This window comes from Pomacea canaliculata, linkage group LG4 (genome assembly GCF_003073045.1).
Source record: "Pomacea canaliculata isolate SZHN2017 linkage group LG4, ASM307304v1, whole genome shotgun sequence".
Lineage (NCBI taxonomy): Eukaryota > Metazoa > Mollusca > Gastropoda > Architaenioglossa > Ampullariidae > Pomacea > Pomacea canaliculata.
In genome coordinates, this window is record NC_037593.1 from 16,134,556 (window position 1) to 16,149,275 (window position 14,720).

The following is a 14,720-nucleotide window of genomic DNA, read 5'->3' on the forward strand; positions in this document are numbered from 1 at the left end:
GAGATTTGGGTTTTGTTTGATTTTTGTTTGTGGGATTTGGGTTTTGTTTGTTTTTTGCTTGTGGGATTTTAGTTTGTTTTTATTTGTTTATTGGCTCTTTTGTAAAGGTTTTTTGTACAGCATTGTCGTTTTTATGCTAATAGCTGATATCTGTTTACCTTTCTTATTGTAATTATATGGCGCTTTCCTCACTTTCTATTTTAAATTATGGCCTCTGTGTTTGTGTGTGTGTGTGTGTGAGAGAGAGAGAGAGAGATGTAATTATAATTCTGAGTTGTGGCAGTATAGCCCATAAGTTGACACTACACTCAGATATCAATAAGATTCAACAGTTACACACTACTGCCACAGTGTAAAATTAAAAGCTGTGTCGTCTCCTTCTCGTTTATTAATAAAATTAGCGTAGTCATCAAAACTTTCCAAAAAAAGCCACTTTATACGCAACTGAAGGTAGAATTGCATATATTGGTACCCGATTTTCATAAAATAAACCCAATGGCTCCAAATGACTACAAATCGTTATAATGGAAATAATAAGTAATGAAACAAGAATTTGCACCAAGAAGGTGTGATCCAAAATAACTGTTGCTTTCAAAAAAGAAAATAAGGTAAATGATTTTATGTTGTTATTGATGGAATATTTGCACGATTGACGCTGCACAAAAACGTAAAACAAACGGAACAAAGAAGTGAAAACAACTCACACAAATGCTCGCTCTATCTCTCTCTCAGTGCAGAATTAAACACATCAGTTCATTTGCTCGCTTTATTTCTCACGTGCTCATACGTTCGCGAACATATATATATATCAAAATGAGGAACCGATTGTGACTTAAGACACCCTGTGTAGAAAAGAAACATATTAAAGGTAAATGGACAAAATAAGGTTGTAGTGTAACTGGGAAGGGAGACAATCACGTTATTGGTTAACAGGGTTAGTGCCACCTAATACTGTCACCCCTCTAATCCAAACGGAACTGCCAGTAGACCTGGTAAGCAAAAACGAATAGAAGAGTACATTGGAAGAATAACACACGTAACCAGGTGCTTGGCTGCATGATGGTACAAAAACGACCTGGAAGCGAACGCAAGGCGTTGCCCTGGAGCAACAATGAAACTCCAGGATAAGCATCTTGTTTCCTAAGTTACAAAGTGGTGTCAAGATCCCGCAGATATTGTTTTACCGTTAGAGCCGTTGTCATAAAGCGGTGGTAATGGTGTCCTAATGTTAAGAAACACGAAGTAGTGTCTCCTGGATTCTGGACACCTCTTTCTAACTTCCAAAACAATATATTCCCTATTTCACCCTGGAGGAAAGAGCTGATCTCGCTTCATAACTACAGCCCCAGGAAGAAACGATTCTCGTGAAATGCATTTGATACTTAGAACACAATGTAGATCCTCTTAGGAATAATAGACTTTGTGTCCTGTTCCAGCGAAAGTGTTCCTTTCGACTTTCGGAAGAGTTCAGTCTACGTTGCTTGCATGCAGCTGGCAGACCCGGCACACAGACTTGTGCTCGAAACCAACCAACTTCCGACCCCACCCATCCATCACAAGTTGTTTTTTTTCTTCCGTGCCGAAATAAATAGCAGAAACCCTAACTGGTCCACTGAGGTACCTAGTCGAGGACAGAACAGACTGAAGGAACACAGGCTGCACTTGGTGACAGGACTTCGTTGTGTGGCGAGGGAGGATCTGTGTCCGGCAGGTATGTCATCCTGTGTTGTGGTTACATACTGGGCTATCATACCATCATCTACAACTTACTTTTATCAACTGTGTTGGTCCTTTTAGAATGTTTTGAACTGTGTAGTTTATAGTTCACGACTTCTGCTTATCTCGTCTTGTCTTGTACTGTTCTGCTGTCTGTCGCTTAACACACTGACTTCATTTTAGTTTTTAGTCTATGGCGACTTCCGTTTTCATAAAATCAGTTCTATGTGTCATTGTCTCGAAATAGTGAAACACTTGCTAAATCCATAATACTTTTTTTCCATCCATCTTGAATTTAGGGGCGCTACTCTGTAGCCTGACCCCGGCTCACTTTCCTCTGTTACAATTTTGACATGTTTCATGTCTATTCTGTGAGGGATTCCCATGTGTGAGTGTATCAATAACTGAGAGACTTGTTATTTACCCAAACCTGCCACGGCTCAAAATAGTCCTGTTAGCTTACAACAGACATTTTCTGTTGTCGTTGACACATGAGGCCCCTGAAGTGGAATTAAAAATAGCATTCCAATAAAGACAGGGAAAAGGAAGGAGAAACTTAGAGGATCGAGAGGAGAGGTCAGGAATAGACTGAAGAGGAGAGGGTGTCGACATCCATTACAATCTATCACCCTGTCCAATGTACACTCCCTTGAAAACTAACAGGAGGAACTCTCTGTGCTCGTTAAATTCGATGAAGACCTCTTCACTGAAACATGGTTAACAGATGATGTAACATTCAAAATGGAAGGGTACACAACGATTCAATCGACAGAAATGCACAAGCAACAAATAAGTATCTAGGGGAAGGCTTGTGTATGCTTGTGAGAGAAGGGCCACGGACTACACAGTATGGGAACGGGATAGTACTCCCCATTATGAGACACTGACAGTGTTCTTTGGTCCACAATATTTACATCGGGAATTCGGCCAAATTCCTGTCATACTAGCCTGTGAGCCTGACACAGACTTCAACCTCACAGCTGAACACATTGCGGACACATACCACCACTTTCATCACCACTCACATGTTCTAAAGATCGACAGAGCCTCGACAGGATCTTATCCGGAGATGACAGACTCTGAGGCATTGGATGAAGTTCACGTGTATATGTGAGAAGGTATAGGTGTGTTCCTGCGTGTTAAATGTTATATAGGTGAGTATGTTTATCTATATATATATATGTACACACATTATGTTATCATCACATATGTAAATTATTTTGAGAGCAAAAGACAACTTTTTGTCCTGAATTATGCCTGGAACAGACAGTGAAGATTGATTGGTGTTGCCACCTACAGAAACAAGAACTTTTTCATGCACATAAGTACACACATACCAAGCGACTTCAACAAGAGGATGGTTTTATATCCCGAAGCCATGCTGCGCTTAAATGCAAAATAATCGTTGGTCAGGAAATTGTGTAGTTGCTGTGATAAGGAATTAGGTTCAGAACCATTGCTGAGAGTCTATCTCGTCTCTCGCTAGTCTTGGCATACAGCAACCTTTGGATCCTTTTGTGGTGAGTTTGGCATCTTCCACTCTCTCTTCCACCACCCATCTCCTATTTCTCTACTGCTCTCTCTCTCTCTCGCTCTCTCTCTCTCTCTCTCTGTTTCTTCTTTCTTTCTTTTTCTTTTTCTTTTTTCGGGGTGTATTCTTTCTTCCGTATTTTTTTTTTCTTTCTGACACATTTTCTAAACATTTCCATTCCAGATATAGGACTATTGTTCATGTTTATGTTTATGTTTATGTTACGAAGTATTTTTTTTTTCTTTAAACATCCTCGGTCCACTTGCTATCATGTGTAAAGGTCCCTGGTATCAGGGGGGAAAAGACTTGTGATTATTTACAATTAATGTCTCTGCTGCATCCAAATGGCTGTTCTGAGCAAGGTTTCATCCTTTCCAGTCACAGTGTACGATTGTGACCCAGGCTTGTTGCTGCACAGCTGTGTCAAATCTCTTTGCCTACAACTTACCAAGAGTTCAGAGCATACATCCTTCTTTAGTGCTGTCGGAAGGACCTCTCTGCTCTCTCTTCCTCTCTGTATTCTCTTCCTCTCTTTCCTTCCATCCCTTTTCTTTCTTTCTTTTTTCTTTCTAACTTTTATTTTTATTGACTTTCGAAAAGCAGATGACTTGGATATTAAAGGAGAAGCTGAGAGTTGGGCTTAAAAGAGAACAAGTGTATAATGTGTAAAGGAATCAAAGTAGTGTATATTGTTGAAAAGTCCCACCAGTTTAATACGATGTTTTGTGCTGTTTTTGCTTGTGATAATTATCAAAGAACATAACTAATAACTGTTGAAACACGGAATTCATCCGACCCACGCATTCTCGAAATGTTCATCCTGCTTTTAAACTTACTGTATTAGAGGAAAATGGGATGTTTGCGACAAAGAAAGAAAGAACAAACAATTTCTCTCTCAGTCTTCTTATGTATAACAGAAGTACATCACCGAAGAGTCATCAGACTATAGAAAGATAATACTAGCGCCGACTGCTTGAAGCTGGTCTAAGAATAGGTATAAATAGATTATCATCTCATCATGAATACTACACCAGACTTCCCATTACACACAGCTTGTTGTTGTCTTTTTGGCTGCGAACCTCAACAGCGGCCATGTTGATGTTATGCAAATTTCCCGGCACACAGGACGTTGAACGCCTTCCCTCGGTTCCATCCTCTCATTAAGTAACGGTTCTCCAGAGCATGCGCTGATGTTCGTTCTATGCATCGCTTCTTGTTAACCTTAATTTTCGCACAAGTTTTTACTTTTTTATAGGGAATGAACGAAACACCCACAATGACCACCGAAACCTCTACTGAGATCTCCACTCTGACGTCTGACATTACATTCCCTGGCTCGAGCACTTCCTCAAACGTGACCTCTGACCCTGAGAGATGCAGTCTGGAGACGCCCTACACGCTCTACCACACCTGGCCCATTCTAGTCTTCGCTGCCGTCGCGATCGTCTTGTCGTTCGTCGGAAATCTTCTTGTGCTCTTCATCTACAACTACAGATGGCGGGCCGCCGGAGCTACAACGGTAAGTATAAATGAATAGATGCAAAAGTAGTAGCATTAGACTGGAGGAGGAGGAGTAGGAGGAGGAGGAGAAGGACGACAGCGACGACGATGATGCTGATGATGATACGTTGTTATTATTATTGTTGTTATTGTTGCTATTATTATTGTTGTTGCTATTATTGTTGTTTCTATTGTTGTTTCTGTTGTTGTTGTTTCTGTTGTTTCTGTTGTTGTTGTTATTATTATTATTATTATTATTATTATTATTATTATTATTATTATTATTATTATTATTATTATTATTATTATTATTATTATTATTATTCCAGATTTATATCTCTTGTCTCGCCACTTCAGACTTGCTCTGTGGCCTGTTAACGATTCCAAATGACCTGCTGCTCGCTAACTTCACTTCCGTGCGAAGCCCATACCTTCACCTGGACCTGGACGCCCTCTGCAAGATCACGAGTTACCTCTCTTTCGGTCTCAGGTGGACGTCGGCCTTCCTGCTCCTGGTTATCGCGGTTCGGCGCTTCCTGAAGCTGGACAAGACCTGCAGGATGTACAGAGGTACTCTACGCCGCAGGCCACAAACCCCTACCCTCGGGAGCAAACTGTCCAAGGTAATTAACTCGGACATGGGTGCCAAGGGTATCTCCTTGATGATGTTCGTACTCTCCTTCATCATGACGATTCCGGTTATTACGGTGTACAGCAACGCGCCGGAGAATTCGTGCTTGTTCAAGCTCCAAGATGGGTTCTCGTGTTACCTGGCCTGCGGTGTGTCAAGAGAAATGAAAGATTCCGTCATCGCCAAAACCTTCTTCTCATTCGCTTTTATCGTCTTCGTGGCCACGGTTGTACCCATGGTTGTACTCTACGCGGTCGTTGGCTGCCGGATAAGAGCATCTGAGCGAGACCGCCAAGAGCTGGAGGTCAAGAGTCGCCAAATGTCTCCGAGGAGACCTTACAGCATGCACGTCTCCTACCCGGACTGCCCTTCTCCTAAACCGACAATGACCCGGCAGCGTTCCATGCCGATCAACGAGCGTGAACCGGAAGCCGCTGCGGCGGTGAGTGGCGCCTACAATGGCGGGTCTACTTACTTTCCTCCGATTTCGTACTCGGCGCATTTTGCCTCCGCTCCGCATCTTGCCCACATCTTCGAGGACATCAACGAGGGCAATGTCAGGGATTTCGCGCAGTGTTCCACCACCTCGTTCCAGATGGCAAAGCGAGGCAGCAAGGCGCGCAACACCACCTTCGCTTTGATGCTCATTTCAATGGCCTACGTGATGAGTTATCTGCCCTACCTGTCCTTGACGATGGTGAGACGGTTCACCAAAGCCTGGTGCGAGTCAGATGAGGCCCCAGAGATCATCATCGCCACTGAGTTTTTCAGGCGCACCTACTTAATATCCAGCGCCATCAACCCCTTGATATACGGGTTCTGCAACCCCACATTCCGCAAGGTGTTGTGGAAGCTGCTGGCGCGCCGGAGAGATGTCATTTAGAGAACATGTGCATCGTTAGTCGTCCTGTTACAGTGACATTTCTTCTTTCTTTGTCTACCACATCATTCATGAACGTTTTCTCCCGACACTAAACAAAATCACTACATACATGCATCTGTTTCATTTTTTCTTTTTTACTTCATGTCGTTACCGATCCAGATTCATTGTCTATGTTTGTGTTTTCTTAATAACTGATAGGGACTTTCTTCTCCCCCAAAATTCATCTCACACAAATTCACAGAAATTCATCTCATCTTGTGTCAATGTATAGGTCAGGTAAGCTCAAGAAATGACTGCTTTAATTTCCAGGAATTTTTCTATACACCTGTCTTGAACAAGTTGTGTCTGTCTGTCCTCAAAATCGAACAATGCTTTTTTATCATGTACGGAAAAAAAGAGTGAAGAGCTTTATGCCGGGGACAAGCGTAAACTGTTTATGCCACTTTTGATAAAAACTGGATTTAATCCTTTATGATCTGAAGTGATCTCAAGGTTAGCAACTGTATCTACTGTTGCTGGGAATGTGTGTGAGAGAGAGAGAGAGAGATTATTTTATCATGCATTATCTAGTACGAACACTATCTTGAATTGCCCTTGTGGATGAATAAAGTTGTATCGTATTCTATACTTGTTACTAAACCTTCCACTCTCCCCCATTCCCCTCCCATTATTGTGTCTCTCTCAAACAGACACGCTCATCCTACTGCCCATGTACACAACATCCTCACATTCATATATACTGTACACATGATTTCTGTCCTTTTTGTTTATATTTATATTTTTTCCTCTGACTAGCAAAGTTTGGAGGAGAGTGAAAAAAGAGAGAAAATGAAAATGTAATGAAATAATGTAAAGAATGGTAGAATAAATACTTTTTTTGCGTTTTTAAGAAAATTGCTGTTCTGTTTAAAATTTCTAATTAGCTGCTGTGTGTAAGCGACTGAAAAGTACATAAAGGATAACCCTGTTAACAAAGAAACGTTTCTAGTGAGATAATTGGTTTGTTTGTTTTATGTTATTTGATATTTCAGCGATAAGTGTGAGGATATTGTTGTATCACTCTTCTGAGTGTTTTGACATAAAATTCTAATGGAATAGTTTTTTTATTATGTGTGAATTTTGAGTCGATGCTTGAGTAAGCGATCATGAGTTTAGCAGTATATATATGTATATTTAAAGGCGTAGTAGGAAACAATAAATTAGTGAAGAGAGTTGCGTTTGTTTCACTAATACATCCTGTATATTGCGAGTGCATAAATGAGGAGGAGGAGGAGAAAAAATCGAAAGGAAAAAAAAGACGAAGACTGGTAGTGCGAATGTTCTATACAGCAAACGAATATGATACATAACCACATACACTCAAGAGAAAAGTGACGCGAGTGACTATAAAAACTGACCTAGTTGATGGCTATGTGATGTTTCCCCTTCCTGTCCCAACCTATCTCAAAGCAAAGTGAAACAATGAAGCAAAGTGACAGCCTTTCAAAAAACTACGATATCTTCATCTGGTGAAAAAAGCGGATAAAGCAGATGGTGAAAAAGCTGCGTTTAAAGTATGTTAACGTTTACAAATGTACTAAGCTTTCTTTTTAAAATAAAAAGTTTTAGAGAAAGAGACCATAAATATTTCACGAATGGCCACGAATAAAACTTACAATACTACTTACAGTGCCAAGACTGCAGCCAATGGGTGAGCTCAGCTCATTAGTTGTGTGCTTTCATGGATTTCTTGCTTTGCATGTTCTTGGGCCTTTCTCAGAAACAGTCGTGGAAGTGAGATGCTCCCTCTTTCAAAAAGTATCACATTGTTCGTTATCTCATCATCCCAGAGATCAAGTTTGGGGCCACTGTAGGTCTTTAATGACTAAGTCGTACACAGGATATCAAGCGAAGCGTCCCACTGAAAGCTCCATGGTAAAACCATTTAACACTAGGAACCAAAAAAATAAATAATAATAATAAGGATAAACGCACGAATCCAGTTTTTGCAATCTAAACTCTGTGTATGTGTGTGTTGACGGGGATGTGTATGTGTTTGCTTCCGGAAACGCTCTGGGCCATGCTCTGAACAAAGCTCGTTCAGCAAGTGTCAGTCCACTTAAAAATAAGTCCTCTCTTCGTTCTAGGATGCATTGTTCGGCAGATAGCGAGGTTCAGAAACTTAACAGCCTGCTCTTCCTTTTCCCATCCCGTTGTCGGTCACACAGGCTGCTTCATCGCCTGCCGTGTCATCGGGATTTTCTTTTCTTTTATTTTAGACAACCCTGGGCGCTGTCTCCTCGACATTATAGTACGGTGACATTCAACATTGCCAGCAGATAATACTGATTTCGATATTGTCAACAGATGGGAAAGTTTTGTCCAACAGTTGATAAATCATAATCTGGAGGTAAGCTCATTCAACCGAGACGGAAGTGTCTTGCAATCTTAGTTCTACACACTTCACTTGCTCAGTCTCAATCTCTTGATAGACAGACCCCCAGAACCAGGCAATGTTCATGACTAAACTGATTACTTAATTCGTTGCAAGAAGGAGCATCCTGGCTGTGCATGCATTCGACATGCTGCACGCGTAGTCAGTGCTAGGATAGCACGTGAGTCGACCGGAATAAAACTGAGCTCTAAGCGCATTGTCTGTGTCGAGCGGATAATTGTCAGGGACAACTTCCTCTCTGTCATCAAACGTTCAGAACTTTGAGGACACACTCGGATTGCTGCTGGACGTAAGTAACAATGACAGGTTTTAGCCACTCAAATATTTCATACTTAATAAACACCTCCATAACGATAAAAGCCTCACTGGATTCAAACTCATTCTGACGGCTCCTCATCACTTTCCTTCAAATATAATTTCTGCTTTATCCTCAGATCCTAGGACGAACCCACTGCATTTCACTGAAGAGCGTTTCTCAGTTAAAAAGATAATTAATAAATTTACTTTTTAAATATTTACCATGTTTGTATTTCACGTACAGCTACATGATAGAAGAAAATTAATGTCTACATAAAGTACACGTGTCCCTGATTTTTGTAATCTACTAATAGACACATGAACTATGCTTACAGTCAAACTAGCCAGCACCGCCACAGATTATTCTCATTCAAGGATGTCATCCATTGTTAGTCGATCGTTGATGCTATTGTTCTTCGTTCTCAATTTCTGCCGGAAATATACTTTTTATCCATCCCTGACCGATCCATTGTTCGTTCCATGCAGTAAATGATAAACTTTAGAAAATCATTTACGAACATTCACATTGAACAGTGGATAATGTATTATGCAGGTTCTCTATAAAAGTAAGAACAAGATAACACTTTGCTGTACGTTTATTTGGTGTAATATTTATGGCCGCGTTGCTAGCAGTAAGGAGAGTGTGAGAGAGCAACACAGGGGGAGTAACGCAGCGAAGACAAAGGGGAACTACTCGTTTCAAAAAAAAAAAAAAAAAAAAAAAAGAGCCGAGAAGATCGCATAAAATGCATAACGGGAAAAAGAAACTGCTGTGTGAGAATATTCTGCATTGCTAGGCTCACCTGGTATCTTTAAAGATGGGAGAATCGGAGAACCGAGTGGTCCAAATGTCAGATGACCCAACTGTTAACCCCTTAGAGGGTTGAGAAGGAAAGGAAGCGACGTAGAGGAAATAGGAACGGAAATAGATAAGTACTGTCTCTAGCATCTCACTCCCTATTATCTAAAAGGTTAGAAGACTGTCATGAACGAGAACCACGACATGAAAATGAAAGTAGATGATGCAAATAGGTGGTAGTTTCTTCCCCTGATGATAATGCCATAAAATTGTGTAACGAAAATGTAAATGGTCGTGAGAGCGGGTAAGAGATATGGAGGAAGGAAGGAGATAAGAAAAGAAGAAGAGAGTGAGCAGAGAGGAAAGTGTAAGTGAATGAGAAGCGATGAAACTTACCTGCTGTGTACAATTATTTTAAACTACCATGCCTGGGACGATTATGTGGATTTATTGCAACTCTTAACTAATGTGTGAAACGACTGTCGTTTTTACTTGACTTTAATTTAACTGTTGTGTGCTGATTTCACCTTTTCCAACTTATTGGAAGCGATTTTTTGGTTTTGCCCGACTTTTATTTAACTGTGAGGATTCCGCTGGATGTCAGACTACTGTGCTGTTCTTAATTTTCTTTACAACCTATCCAAAGCACCTGTGAGGACCTCGACAGATTTTTAACTGGGTGTATGACAGTTTTTTTAATATTTATATTAATATTTAATGCATTTAACATAGCTCAACTTCCATTAAAAGTTTCACTGATATTCTAATTAGGACACAGTATCGAATGACCATGGTATACATACCATTCCTTGTTCTTTGTTGACTTTTTTTTCTTTTGCTCTTTCTGATAACGTATGTTAGCGACTGGCTAAGTTGTCACCATTCTCTGTGTGTATCAATATTTACATTACAGGATGCAGAACTTTAGTGGACCTACGTCAACCTCAGCAGTAGAAATGTCAACTGAATCTACAAATAAACCTCACTTCACATACGATGAATGGTCATCGACGGAAATGACCTCTGAGACCTCCTACCCCTCGATGACATACGCAAAATCTGACACTGGCCAGAACATGTCTTCCACCTGCGGCTACAAAACTGCATTTATTTGGCCAGTACTCACCTACATCGGCATTTTAATGGTCATTTCCCTTGTTGGCAACTCTTTAGTGCTAATGATCTTCACCTGTAGATGGCGCTCCTCAAAAGGCGCAACAAAGGTATGAGGAACAAATTTCTGTATTTTTTTACATTTTGGCTACGGAACAATTGATTCTTTTCATGAGTTCTTCACTGGGACACAAAATACGATGCTGTGATAATAACAATTCGAATAACCTATTATTATTATTATTATTATTATTATTATTATTATTATTATTATTATTATTATTATTATTATTATTATTATTATTATTATTATTATTATTATTATTCCCGTCAGTCATTTTTGAAACTTATAATTTTAAGAACTTCAGGTCTATGTAAAAGAGATCGTCAAACTATTAAGTTCAAAGGCAGGAAAGTCGAACTTAACCTATGCTTCATTCTTTGTTTTTGTATGTGCAATACGTTAGACATAGATACACAAAAAAGGAGTTGACAATACATTAAACGCTTTTCGGTGTTTTAGGAGTATACACAGAATAACTAGATTATCACCTGCAATGTGAATCGTACGATGCTGGGTTCAAATCTCCTCTCAGGTCTCTCTCTCTCTGTTGATGTCCTACCTGTTCGCAGGACTGATCCTCAGGGTGTTCCTTTCCCTCCTTCTAACATTCCCCGACCCAACCGTAAGTTGGTAAAATAGAGTGTAGTTCAAAGTACATTACTTTCGAATCAGTTAACCAATCAGCTAACTAATCATTGTCTTTCAGGTGTACATCTGTTCTCTAGCTATCATCGACTTAGCCTCCACTGTCCTGGTGATGCCTCGCGAACTGCTGGTCCTGACATCGTATTGCCCAAGTCAGCACGGCCTCAGCCTCGATCTGGACGCCTACTGCGTCACCACTATCGTGGGCACATTCACCTGCCACGTGGCCTCTGGCTGCGTGCTGTTGCTAATCGCGTTGCGGCGACTGATGAAGTTTCGGGGCGACAACCGAGCCTCCGGCGACCCATCGGCAGTCCCAGCCGACCTCTCGCTTCAGCGTCGTCACGCGGCTTATCACCACGGGTCCAGGGGCAAAGGTCATGTCGTTGGCCGTCTGCATCTTGGCCTTCGTGTGCTCGTCGCCGACGCTGGGGCTGTACGGTAACAATCCCGCCAGCCACTGCGTGTACAAGTCCAACAACAGCACGGACGCCTGCTGCCAAACCTGCCTGGCTTGCGGGCCCAAGGGGAGCATGGCCGGGACGTCCTCCTTGCACGCGTTCATCTTGTTCACAATCGTCATCTTCGTCGTCGTGGCGGGCGTCAACATCCTCCTCTATGCGCTGATCGCCCTGAGGATGAAGAGCAAGCGGCTGAAACAGCAGGAACTGAGGAAGCTCAGCCGCTCATCCCACAGACGCTCTTTATGTAGGGCCATGTCCGAAGACCGCCCCTCCGAGAAGCTCGATCGGGACCCGGACAGCACTGGTCCGGTCAGTCCAGGGACCGTGCCGACAGCTCGCCTGCTCTCCATCACCAGCAGCAACGGAGACGACTCTGACGGGCAGCGGGCGTTCTTCCCTCCCTTGTCCTACACCATGTCTTTTATTTCCTCGGCCAGCCTCGGGTCCCTCGACGACCGTGACGAAGGAACTAGCGTCAACACCGGGCGTACCTCCGTCTTCTCCTCAAAGTCCGGCAAATCCCCAAGGCAAGGGGCGAACACCAGCCTCGTTTTCATGCTGATCACCATCATTTACATCCTGAGCTACCCGCCGTACATAGTGCTTAACTACTTGAAGCTCAACGGCGAATCGTGGTGTGGCCTCAGGACAGACTATCCCAGTGCTTATATTGTCGCTGAAGTGTTTCGTCGGTCCTACATGATCTCCAGCGCTGCCAGTCCCTTGGTCTACGTCATATGTAACCATACATTCAGAAAAGTGCTTTGGAAAACAATGCATCTTAGGCGACAAGTTATTTAAGACACACATAGGTTTCGCTCGGTCAAGTCAGATTCCTTTTAAAACGCAATGTCTTAGAGTCTTAATGTTGAAACTTTTTTTCCATTTTATTTCCCTTTTCTATTTTTGTTTTATCTATTTCCTATTCCTTTTCTTGACTTTTTATTGGGTGGGTTGTCTTTCTTTTCTGTCTGTTCCGTTTCTTACTTTTTCCCCCTTGTAAGGGAGATAACATCAATAATTCTTTTGTGTATATTTATGAATTATTTTCTACATTACTGAATGATTGTTCTTGCCTTTGGTGCAAAGTTGCACATTAGGACAATATTATAATTAAACAGAACTCGGTTTGTTTTGTTTGTTTGTTTGTTTGTTTGTTTGTTTGTTTGTTTGTTTGTTTGTTTGTTTGTTTGTTTGGTCAGATCATACAAGGAGAACAGCTGTAGAGTAGATTTTAACACTAGGTGTACCTCTGGTTCTGTGGAGAAATATTTCACCACTTTTATCGCACCAAATTGTTATAATTGAAGTAACAGAGCTTAAAAATGAATATAACGAAACCAGTTGCCAGTGTTTTTCTTTCTCTGTATGCGTGTGGTGGGGGAAATAGATTGTACGCAGGTGTGTTTACGTGTGTGTGTGTGTGCGTGAAGACTATTAGAGAGAGAAAAGAGTTCGTCTTTGGAAGAACTACGCACTTAGCCCCATTCCTTTCGTCCCTATTACTTCTAAAGTCATCTTAATCTAAAAAAATAATAATCACTAATAAAATGTATACGTCCACGTTACATGTAATCTGGATATATTAGCGATGACAGAAAAAGACGGGTAACGATCGATGTAGGGACATCAACGGATCCTCAGACGTCAGCCAAAACGGAGGGCCCTCCATGTGGCAAGAAACTTTGTGTGGCGAGATAAGTGGCGAGTGTGTGTTACACAAGTGTAGTGTGCTGTGTGTAGTAGTTAGTGTTAGATAATTAGAGGCTCACCATTTCTGGACTAGGGAGAGATAAATAACGGGATACCTAAAAATAACGACCATATCTGAAATTGTATCATTTTGTAAATTGTTTGAAATACTCTCGATTATTAATTACTGTCATAAACACACTAAACTGCCTTGTGTTTTTTTTTATTGGGGAAAGCGTACTGGGGGCTCGAGTCAATTAAAGTGTAATTAGCAATTTAGTGTAAGTGTACGCGCACGGTAAATGTCGGCGTGAGTAAAGATGTCGAGAGTGTGATCAGTCCGAGGCGACGGCAATCACAACCTCTGACCATCTTCGCGTGCTCATTCCCCGAGAGTTCAAGACAGTAATATAACTTATAATAACTATCGACCAACAACAATGAACAAGAGAAGAAAAAGAAAATTTAACACGTTACCTAAACATAAAATCAGCTCAGAAATGATGAAGTATACAAAGCAAATGATTTCTCCATGACCTGAAGAGGAGCAGAAATAATAACTACTGAAATAAAGCGGAAAACATATCTGGAAATAGCTCTATGCTTCTGATGTGAAATTCATTAAAGGAAATTATTGTGTTTTATCTGCACCCTCGAAGAAATGTTGTAGTCATGATGATGAGTAACTACCAACTCTAAGCCATCTACCGAAGTTGCTTTGGAGATTGAACACATACAGTAAATTTCGGTCTATTGAGCGCACCTGTATTTAAGCCGCACTCACTATTTGTTATCTCTACTTTTTTTCACACATAAGCCGCGAATTTATACAACTTGAAAGCTGCATCGTAGGCATTTCGTCTCGAAATGGCATAAGACGATGTGTTCTTCAGCCACTGATCTGTGTGCATCAACTGTATACGGCTTTGAATTAACAATGTGAACCGTTAT

The 14,720-nt window shown here is 41.2% G+C and overlaps 2 protein-coding genes across 5 annotated transcripts; both read left to right on the forward strand.

Annotated features, from left to right (window-relative positions):
* Positions 1-805: 805 nt before the first annotated feature.
* On the forward strand, positions 806-7,673 carry LOC112561100 (histamine H3 receptor-like). Of its 3 annotated transcripts, none has more exons than XM_025233333.1 (3): positions 806-1,711; positions 4,503-4,766; positions 5,077-7,673. In XM_025233333.1, exons 2-3 carry the CDS (start codon positions 4,506-4,508, stop codon positions 6,259-6,261), a joined length of 1,446 nt encoding a protein of 481 aa, XP_025089118.1. In that variant the 5' UTR covers positions 806-1,711; positions 4,503-4,505; the 3' UTR covers positions 6,262-7,673. The 3 variants fall into 3 exon arrangements, with proteins under 3 accessions (XP_025089118.1, XP_025089119.1, XP_025089120.1); XM_025233334.1 differs by lacking the exon at positions 806-1,711 and adding an exon at positions 2,185-2,870; XM_025233335.1 differs by lacking the exon at positions 806-1,711 and adding an exon at positions 2,919-3,236.
* Positions 7,674-8,454: 781 nt separating this feature from the next.
* LOC112561103 lies at positions 8,455-13,421 on the forward strand. Of its 2 annotated transcripts, none has more exons than XM_025233338.1 (3): positions 8,455-8,984; positions 10,705-11,014; positions 11,675-13,421. In XM_025233338.1, exons 2-3 carry the CDS (start codon positions 10,706-10,708, stop codon positions 12,056-12,058), a joined length of 693 nt encoding a protein of 230 aa, XP_025089123.1. In that variant the 5' UTR covers positions 8,455-8,984; position 10,705; the 3' UTR covers positions 12,059-13,421. The 2 variants fall into 2 exon arrangements, with proteins under 2 accessions (XP_025089123.1, XP_025089124.1); XM_025233339.1 differs by having other exon boundaries at positions 8,455-8,650.
* Positions 13,422-14,720: the final 1,299 nt, after the last annotated feature.

Bases quoted from the DNA above. Each gene is read 5' to 3' on its own strand.
- LOC112561103 (XM_025233338.1), top strand. From the start codon at position 10,706: ATGCAGAACTTTAGTGGACCTACGTCAACCTCAGCAGTAGAAATGTCA. The intron at 11,015-11,674 runs GTATGAGGAACA...ATTGTCTTTCAG, and splicing joins CCTCAAAAGGCGCAACAAAG to GTGTACATCTGTTCTCTAGC.
- LOC112561100 (XM_025233333.1), top strand. From the start codon at position 4,506: ATGAACGAAACACCCACAATGACCACCGAAACCTCTACTGAGATCTCC. The intron at 4,767-5,076 runs GTAAGTATAAAT...TTATTATTCCAG, and splicing joins GGGCCGCCGGAGCTACAACG to ATTTATATCTCTTGTCTCGC.